We start from the raw sequence: 10,686 nt of genomic DNA, 5'->3' as shown, positions 1-10,686 counted from the left end.
GAAACATAACAAACAGTCTTCCAGCGTTCCAGCCAATAACTGACAAGAAGGATTTGGGGGTGGGGGTTGGGGGGTTAGTGCGCGGAAGCACGGAAGGGAGGGAGAGGGGACGGGATGAGGAGGAGGGAGGGGTGAGCTAGCCTCGTTTTGTTTGAAAATACTTCGAACGTCAACAAGAAGTGCCGTCACCCAACATCGCTTAGAGCACCTTTAAGTTTAGGAAAAGATCGTGGTTTGTATTAAAACACTCCCAAGGAACACACATTTCCTGGGTGAAAGTCTGTTGTTTTCCCCGGTAAGCGGACTCCACTACATGTTAACACCCAGTCGCCCACCCATCCTCCCCGACGACCTCCCTACTTGGCCAGCCACGTTCTTATACAGCAGCAGTGAATGTGGTGCACACAGCAAAAAAAAAAAACGTGTAAATCATACAAATTACAGTACTTATCTTTTCGTTGCTTTTCGAACGTATGGTTCATGAGAACAGGCTGACACTGACAGTGAGAAATCTGTGAGTGGTGACTTTTTGTGGAAACTGGCTTTTGACTTTTGATGGATCTAATCATTTGGTTTTAGACAGGAAGAGTTCATTTGCAAAAGCAAGATATCGCCGTTTTTTTCCTTTTGACACACAAGATAAATACACTCAGTGGTCACTTTATTAGGTACACCTGAACAATCTAATGCAATCCATTAGAACAGTCAGGCCATAACATCTATCTTTACGATGCTAAATGTTAAGTTCGGTGCTAATGTTCAGTTTTTGTTGGCATTGTCGTAAATGTGTAAATTCTATTTTAGGTTTCCTGCTGAAGTCATAGTTAAGCAAGGTTTTAGATGCAGGATTTTTACTTGTAGTGGAGTACTTTTACATTATGTTATTATCACTTTTGCTCAAGTAAAGGATCTGAATACCTCTTCCACAACTCATTATTATTGCCTATGACTTGAAAATGAAAAAGGAAAACCAGTAGAGGACGCTCTCTCCCCAGTCATTCTCCATATCTTCTCTCCCACTCCGATTTCTCTCAGGGACTCAACATTTTTTGATTTACCTTTCCTGTTAATTCACCTGCTATTCTACCAGGTTTAATCCCACACTATTGCGCTGCATGATGGAGGATGACATGTTATACATTCAGAGAGCTCATCACCTCGCGAAAAATATCTGTATAATTTATTAACAATAGCTCATGACTTATGCAAATAAGTAGGTCAATTCATACATCAATAATAAATACACCATACATCTGCTGTATGCTTTATGTATACTTTATATAGATACACGTAATGTACAACGTGACCGCTTTTACAGAGAATAAAAAAGTTAATGTAATTATAAGCCCACACAGGGCAGTAAAAGATAATATTCTGCCCTGACCACAAGGCTTTAATTTTATTTTACAATCACATAGAAAACTACTGCTGTTTATAGTTTTTGACATCATCATTAATGATAGTATCATCATCATTATCATCATCACACTGATATTACATCACTATAATCATCATCATTAACAACAAACATTTTCACTATAATCTTTATCATCATCATTAATACAACCATCTTTCTCACTTGTCATGGCTTATTTAAAGAGCATCGGTACAGTTATTGACCAATATCATCATCATCATCATCATCATCATCATCATCATCATCATCATCATCCTCCTCCTCACCCTCATATGTTTACTTATGATTATGTTTAAGGCTTTTGTAAAGAAGACCCCAAACTTCAGTTGATGCAAACTTCTGCCTGTCAGCATGTTACACAGAGTGTGCATACTACAACAAAGAGACCAGAAAACCTATACATTATATATACATACATAACTTAAGCATACATTGTATAACATGTACAGGTAGTATTAAACCATTTCACAAATGAAAATAAATACAAAAATGATAAATTGGTTGGCTATACTTATATACTTTCAGAGAAGAACACAAAAGCAAGCAAGATTGTTTAGGATTACAAACCAAACGCAAACAGGATCACAACAATACATCGACCTTCATTGACCTAGGCCATAGACAAGAGAAGAAAAAAAGCTTAATCGGACTGGTACCCTATTGGGCCATTGCACAGCCATAAATAAAACCTACCCAGCAGACAATTTTTAAAGTTAAAATCCTTAAGGTTTTTATGAAATTGAAACTTTTCTGTGGATTTGTGGCTTTTTTTTTCATCAGTGGATCATTTTTTATTTTTAGAAGAGAATAACAAAACAAGAAGGAGCAGCCACCGTGAACTGTTAGCTGCAGGTGACAAGCAGTCACATTACATTAGCAATTAATATTGACTAACTTCATTTTGTTTGGTTGTACTGTAAAAGGATACAAAAGTTGCTGTTCTGTTGCATTTTTGACAAAGTGGCTGCTTAAGGAGTGATTGCTGTAGTATTAAACAGCACACTTGCAGTTACCACCATTAATCACGGTTGTGTTGCCAAATTAACCAGGACTGAAATCTTAAGGATAGCAACTTTACGTCCAAAAAGAAAGTTTTTATTCCAAGCTTCAAAAGCTCCTTTTCTAGTCAACTAAAATAAAAAGTATGCACATTTCAAAATTCTCTGCTCCACACAAATAAATGAAATCAGCCCAGCTGACTCAAGACTGTAATTCTTTGTTAGGAACCTAAATGTAAGCCAGCACTGTTTTCTGAGGTTACTCTGAGCAAGGCTTCAGCCATGGCACCTGCAGAGAAGAATCAGCACCAGAGTGAGAAGACCACATGGTCCAAGTGAGGTTATGCTGCACTGACCTACCCACCACCTCCCTAATGTGTCCACCTGTCTCCTCTTCCCACCTTTCATCCTCCAAATGTCTTAATTCACTCTCACGTATCGTTCCCCATGTAGTTGACAATACATCTAAACTCTACTTTGAATTACAATGACCTTTCATAAAGCACAGTGGAGGGAACGCTTGTATGCACATACTGTAGATCCTGTGTGCATTGATAGCATGCACACTGCTGCATACAAACACACACACACACACACACACACACACACACACACACACACACACACACACACACACACACACACACACACACACACACATACACAAACATGCACACACAAACAAACAAACATATTGGTCTATAATAACCCACATGCATGCATGTGCACCTGAAACATGGCAGTTGTGCATTAGGGAGACCTAGAAACATGTTATGACCATGAGAGGGGGAGGTATGGGGGTGTGTATGAGATGGATGAGAAACAAATTGACTTGGTTTATGTGCTGCTCAATGCAAGAGTCCACATATCTGTTAGCTGGAGGTCTGCTGTCCCCTCAGTAGTGTGTGATGTCTCCCTAGCAAGTGTACATGACTTGTAGACAGTCCAGGGGAGAAATTTTTTTTTTCATAGTCAAAGTCTTTTCTGGGGTTGAAGGACTTTTCTGTGGTGTACCAGCTTCGCAGTGTGTATGGTTTATGTGTTCATGAACCGAAGGAGGGAAAGATGGAGGAGCTGGAGGTTGAGAAGATTGTCCCTCTTCACTTCTTGTTGGCGATGCGTCTCTTCCTGGTGGCCAGCATGTCATAGAAGGGGTCTCTGCTAATGCTGGCCCTGGAGAAAAGGCCAATCAAAGGACAGCGATGAAATAAATAATAAGACCACATGAGAGGAGGGTCTCAAGCATCTTTGATATGGAAATGTAGGCACATTTATACAAACCCCTGCCTTAACTAGATCAAAAAAAGAAAAAAATGTTTGTGCAGTGACCTAGTTTGGTTTCCATGGTTTCTGAAAAAGCTCCCCCCCTCCCAAGTTTTTTCTTAGTACTCCGGTTTGCTGGAACCTCCTCCAGAACTCGTAGTAAAACACACAAGCACACTCTCCCTCCCACTATTCTGCAGGTTTATAGGTCTGAAGGAGGGCGAACAAAGGTGCTCCAGATTATTGACTCTTCTGCGTTCTCCTGCTCCCCGTGTTTTCTAAGAGAGATGGAAAGGCAGCCTACAATGAGAGTAAGTGAGTCAGGAAGCTATTTGGGCTCTACCGAGGAGCCCAGTTTCACGGCTGCTAAATCCTGTTAGCACCAGCACTAAGCAAGAAGAGGCTCAACCCCCCACTGCGGATATCTCTGATTCCCTTTACAACGCCACGCACTGAAGAATGAGTATTAATCTGTATTATCTGTATGTGATGACTAGCCTGCTCTTTCAAACTGCTCTATTGTCATTTTGCAAAACCCAATTTCATGAAACAAAATCTCCACTGTAAAAGTGATCAAATCCAAGAAAGGCTGCCGTGACTCATACGAAATAACGTTTCCTCCATTTCTGTCCTTAAAAATATGTAAACAACCTAATATATTTGATGGAACTGGAAATATAAAAAACATACAGTACAACACATAGCATAGCCCACTTTCTCCATTGACCCAGTTGGTCCCCCATCATCTGGGTCTGTGTGTTTGTGACTCAAGAGAAGCAGATCCAGCGTTGCCTCTGTGATCATCTCTACTTTAGAAGAGGGGAAAATCATCATTTCCATAAAACGCCTTTTATCTCCCCAGACCCCGAGTCCTCTTGGACCCCCTCTGGTGAAGCACAAGCTGCAGCTTGTTAGCTGCCGTGGCTGTGAGTACGTCAGCCCAGTTTGGAGCTGCCTCTCCTGGATAGGTTTACTGGGTTTGCTGGCTCACCCCTGGGCTGCTATAAGCAATGACTAATCCCCCATCATTTCCCCAGTGAATACTCTTTGAGAGTATGGAGAGAGGGGAGGGGGGATTGCACTATATTACAGTATACAAGTGTTCTGTTCTGCTGAGCCAACTCTCTTTGACATTGCACCATCTTCTATGCAGGCGATTACAGAGCAACATTTGGGTCACTGACAGCAAGGTTATTATTATTACTGAGAGTTACAGTATGTATGGGCTCTGACAGAAAGAAACCACACTTTGGTTGTCTGTTTTACCATTTAAATCAAATATTGTACAGAAACACAGACAGACATACTCTGCAAAACAATGACCCATATAAGTATCTTTCCTAGGTCTCTTTTTCGTCAGCATTTTTCTTACAGTCAAAGGGCCAGACTAGAGTGTAGTTTATGTCTGTACTAGCTAATAGTTTTGTATGATAACTTTTATTGAGTGGCAGCTTGGTCACTGTAATCACTGGATTACTGGAACAGTTAGACATTTTGGGAAAAATGCTTTTTTAAGAATTTTAGGCCTTTATTATATAGGACAGCTGAAGATGTGAAAGGGGAGAGACGGGGGAATGACATGCAGCAAAGGGCCACCGGTCAGAATTGAATCTGCGGCCGCTGCTTCAAGGACTCAACCAGGTGAGCTGTCCAGGCACCCCATGCTTTTTTGCTTCTTAACCAAGTATGAGATAAACAGATTGATACCCTCATGTCCGTACAGTAAATATGAAGATACAGCCAGCAGCAGGATAGCTTAGCTTAGCATAAGGAGTGGAAACAGATGGATACTGCTAGCTCTGTCCAAAGGTAACCAAATCTGCTTACCAGCACCTCTAAAGCTCTCTTATTAACACGTTATAGCTTTATTGTTTAATCTGTACAGTGAAGTATAAAAACAAGTTGGGGTTTTACAAGGGGATTTACTGTTATTACTAATGTGGAGAGTTTAGATGAATAAACCCTCTCAGCAAAAAAAACTGTTTCCCCAAATGTCAAACTATTGCTTTAATTGTGCTTGTGAGGAGTCTTACTTGATGGATTTAATCCACTCCTCTTTCTCTTCCGGCGTGGGCGCTGATATCCTGTACACAACGTGGTTACCCTCAACAACTCGCCCGTCTGCCTCCGTCTTGCAGGCTTTGATCACCTGGCCCTTGTGATTGGGGTTATAGAGCTCAAAACAGTTCTGGAGAACGGACAAAGAGCAGGGTATCAAGACATGTACTTACAATTTAAACATCCAATAAACACGGTAACAGAAGAGAAAAGACTCTAAGGGTCTCTAATGAGGTAACACTCACAGGTTTCCTGGGCTCCTCCACCTCCCTGATGCTGAGATTCTCCAGCGGGATGATCCCACGAGGCTCCTTGTCCTAAAGGAGAAACATGAGAGGATGGAGAAAAACAACCAAGTGAATACAAAGAGAGAGCGCAATTGACGGCAAAGTAAGAAGCAAGCAAACAAGAAAGGATATAAAGAGGCAAGAGGTGCATTTAAGAATCATATAAAATGAAGACGAGGAGGGAATAAACTGACAGAAAGAAAAATGAAAGAGGAGAGTAGAGGAGTAAGGTAGGGAAAAGAGGATACAATCCTCTGTGATATGTTTTGCTAGCATGGAAATCAACCTTGTCCCCTTCCTCTCATCCTTGTTGCTCTTTAACCGAGCAGATCATGTTTGTGGAGCAGTCAGACCAGAGGACGCGACATAATGATAGTGCCCTGAAGAATAATACCAGGGTAGAGAGAGGACAGTGCTGATGTAGCATCTAGCAGGGACACAGAGGCAATGATAAACATCTTCAACCAAGCACACATAAGCTTATTCTTACAGAAATTGACACAAATAGTCAAACACACATGGACACTAGCAGTCATAAAGAAAGAAATACTGATGAATAAACACTCTTTGTTGCCAAACAGGGCTGACCCAAGCCCGTTTGGAGTAACCTTTAACAAGTGCCAATGTGCTAGAACATAAATCTTGACAACTGATGACCAATAAGCATTTGTTAAACAGCAGCCACAGCAGCCACGAGTAAAAATTACAGGATACGAATATGTTGAATTTCCGTATGTTGATCTACTCCATATTTTCCCCCCTATTCATTATAATCCCAGAATTTGTTATGGCTCCCCCAAATTCCGAAAATCTTCTTCATCTGTAGACATGTGAAAACACACAGAAACCAGCACATATGCTTGCAAAGAAGCACTTTACTGATCAAAACATCATCTTAGTGTGACACTCACTGTTGTGTATTCAAAGTAGTAGAGGCAGTTGTCAGTCAGGATGAACCACCTTCTCTTCCAGGTTTTCACTCGGCCCCCTGACAGGAAGAGGAAGAGGAGACAGGAAGTCACACAAAGGCCACAGTGACAGACCGGCTGTCTCCCATCAGGAAAAAAGAGCCAGGATGTGACAATCGTTAATGAAGCTGACCCACATCTAATTTTACAGATATTATAAAGTAGTATTGTATGGATATTTGTTGCTAACTCTGACTTACAGACTTGTTATAAATCATAAAAAAGACCAAACAATGCATTTTAAATTACTGCTTCTACATGTTTGTGTTTTTCAGGTCACTGCTGTAATTCAATTTCCTGTGTAAGAAAGGCTGCTTGTCATTACCCACATGATCATGTCATGAGGCAATTAGACACACATTAATACTTAATTGACTCAATAAGCAGTACATGCCATTGAAAAGTCAATTAGTATGTTTGTCTGATCTGAAGTGTACGACAGTTTATGTAGTTTTCTACTACATGTCCAACCCTACATGTAAAGGAAGGTTTGATATGTTATGGTATGCCTCTTTTGTTTTTAAGGCTTTTTGACATGTTTTTTCTCCATGTTTTAAACTCAGTTTTTCAGATTAATGCTGCTGTGGTTGGATGTTCAAAAGTAAACCTGCAATAGAGAGAAAGTTCACTTCACTAAAATATGCAGGCAAGCCAGTTTGAAGAAAACTGAATAGTATATGATTACAATCAACCACCACTATCTCTGCTAACTTTGAACTTTGTTAAATGATGACTCACACAACTGATAAATTATTGCTGACTTTACTTATTCATTTTTAAAAGGCAACAGGATAAAACCTGATTGGCTCTCGGGAGAGGGGAGCATATAGCACTTGATAAGAACCCAACGTGGCACTTAAGTACCCTTGAATGAACACACATGTAGACGTAAGCACAAAAACACACACACACACACACACACACACACACACACACACTAAACCAGAGCAAGTTCACCATCTTCAATGTTAACTTGTGCAAACTATGAGTGCAAACGTCCAACACATTTGAAGCGGAATTCAGCCTCTGGCAGTGACTGCAGTGTTGGAAGAAAACACCACTTGCTGACACTGAGGAAGCTCTGTGGAGACACATGTACGATGTGTGCATGCAGGCTATGAGAAAGACCTTTGAATGCAAACCTAAGCTCACACACACTTGCACAAAACATGAATCAAGACGTGCACTTGAGCACAAGCACTTTATAATCATTTCCTGTGTGTGTGCTTTCACCTAATATTCCTGATTAGTTCCTCTCAATACTAACCATCCCTTACGGTCACAACACTTCTTACTGCAGCATTTCCATCCTGTTTTCGTGGCACCCCACATGATCCTATATGGGCCACACATAATTACAAAAGCTCTTTTGTAAAGTTTCCTTACATTTCAATAGACTCTGGCTATTGAATAAGCTTGGCCACATTTCCGCTCCGTGTAGAGAGATTTGCTAAAAAAAAGGCATTTATTCCTTTACATCCTCCAGGGTTTATTTTTAGAGCGTTAATTTAGAAATATTATAGCGAGAACTGGTGTGGGAAATGGCTCCAGGGAGGAACAGCACTAGAATATAATCACGTTAGGTCTGTGAGCCACAATGGGGCTATTTGCATTCATACTCACTAGTTTGATGAGACTAAAGAGACGTTACACACAGGGAGAGGAATGTGTGTGTGAACATAGTAATAAAACTGATCACCTGCAGTGTGTTTGCCCTTTAACTTTTGACAAACAGTATCCAGGCTATTCAAGTTTTATGTTGTAATAAATCAACCTCTAACAACAATTAAAAGTGCTGAAAAAGGGTTAATGTCTTTAATGTAGTGTGAACTGCAGAGCAAAGGAGCAAGGTCCAAATCAAAACTATGTGTTAACAGACAGGAACGAGAAAGCAAAATAAGAAAACAGAAATAAGAGCATAAATTATTACCTCATTAGGAAAGCATACAACCACATCCAATCCCTGGTACGCAACACACACCAACAACTCATACACAACAAATACATATAGTGTGTGTTTCTTCCTAAACTACATTAAGATGATGACGATGCCCATGTACACAAAAGAACATGTCTGAACCATTTTTCACACATAATATAAAACGTTTTTTATAAGAACTGATGTGTGTGGTGAGAATGTGCACACGTTATGCATAGTGCAGACCATACATACACATAAAGCGAGGTGGAAATTAAACGTATGTAACCCTGTTTTGTTGATGGGTAGTATTCGGGCTACAGTTCCTCATGGATACATCTTTTTTAATTATGGCAAAAACAGTAAAACACCCAACATCACTCTTTCTTCTAGGTTCACATTAGACTCTCTACTCTGTGTTACTGTTACACTCATATCTGTCACTTTAAAACAATGGCAGGTAGGGACTAAAATGACTCTGAGGCAAGGGGACAAAAATAAGCAACTTAAAGGTTACACATAAATATTAAAAATAATAGTTAAAGTGTTGTAAATAATAATACAATAAAAACTGTTCTAGAGATGTTGAAAATTCTGCAGCTGTCCAATATATATATATATATATATTTATTAAGATATAATTTACCACAGTGTAGTGTACAGCTCAAGTACACAATATAAACTTCAGAAATCAAAGTAAACCAACATACCATGTATACAGTAACTAAGCTCCTACGAAGTTAGGGGGCAGAATCTAATAATAATAACTTTCTTGTCTACGATGAGATAATTTATACACTTACTTTCAATTAACTACTTTGATCAATGTTATTATTTCTACTTACATTGGCAACATGAGTTTATTTCTGTATGTTTATATGTTTTTCTCATTTGAACATTTATTGTGAACCGTTGCGATATGCTCTTTTCATCGACAGGTCTACAGACTGGTGGAGCAGCCAGAGGTATTGATATGCAAAGAGGTGATTAATGGTGTCCCAACATCCATTTTGTGACTTTATAAGAAAGAGCCACACATATAAACAGCTTTATAAATGTGACAAAAAGAGTGTGTTTGCATAATATCTGGCTTCATGTGACATAACTCTGCACACGCACATATGCATCTCGACTTTAAGATGAAAGTTCAATAGCATTTTTCAGCTTTTGTTCCAACATATTAATCAGGTAAATGTATGAATCCCACCTTTATCTGCTACACAAAATGTTACCAGTGATGATCTGTTCCAGTTCACTGAGTCTAAAACATGATACATTACCTCATCAAGTGAGAGAGCATGAGTGATATTGACCTCACTCTGTCCTAAAAGTCTCTCTCGACTGTTAGAATAAAGCCATAGTTGTAGTGAGGATGAGTAGGAGAGTAATCAAATCAAATCATTCAGGATGTCTTGCATGCAGGGGGGATGTGCAGAGACACGCACACACGCGCGCGCACACACACACACGCACGCACGCACGCACGCACGCACGCACGCACGCACGCACGCACGCACGCACACACACACACACACACACACACACACACACACACACACACACACTAACCTAATTTAAGCAGCCAGCCCTCTCTGTCTGGGTTGAAGAACGTGTGCGTCAGGTCATTCCCATCATCCTCTGGGATCTTAAAGGGTTCGCTCTTGATGCTGTCATATAGATTCTGAACGGAGAAAGGAACCAAAAAGAGAGGAAGATTATGGAACAGAAATGTTCACATTAACCCCAGAAATGTTCACATTAACATTCCAGACTTCCT

At 40.1% G+C, this 10,686-nt stretch overlaps 1 protein-coding gene across 2 annotated transcripts in view; it reads right to left on the bottom strand.

The window, feature by feature from the left end:
* Positions 1-1,259: 1,259 nt before the first annotated feature.
* Positions 1,260-10,686, bottom strand: part of cyth3b (cytohesin 3b) — a 35,518-nt gene continuing 26,091 nt past the window's right edge. For both annotated transcript variants that reach the window (XM_031312685.2, XM_031312684.2), the window contains exons 9-13: positions 10,479-10,590; positions 6,935-7,011; positions 5,982-6,053; positions 5,712-5,866; positions 1,260-3,588 (exon numbers count right to left, since the gene is read on the bottom strand). In XM_031312685.2, coding sequence (XP_031168545.1) covers positions 3,516-3,588; positions 5,712-5,866; positions 5,982-6,053; positions 6,935-7,011; positions 10,479-10,590 — 489 coding nt within the window. In that variant the 3' untranslated portion in view covers positions 1,260-3,515. The remainder of the gene's footprint in view (positions 3,589-5,711; positions 5,867-5,981; positions 6,054-6,934; positions 7,012-10,478; positions 10,591-10,686) is intronic.

This window comes from Sander lucioperca, chromosome 21 (genome assembly GCF_008315115.2).
Source record: "Sander lucioperca isolate FBNREF2018 chromosome 21, SLUC_FBN_1.2, whole genome shotgun sequence".
In the NCBI taxonomy this organism is placed as follows: domain Eukaryota; kingdom Metazoa; phylum Chordata; class Actinopteri; order Perciformes; family Percidae; genus Sander; species Sander lucioperca.
Note: the sequence above shows the minus strand (reverse complement) of the source record. Positions and strands in the feature narration are given on the sequence as shown.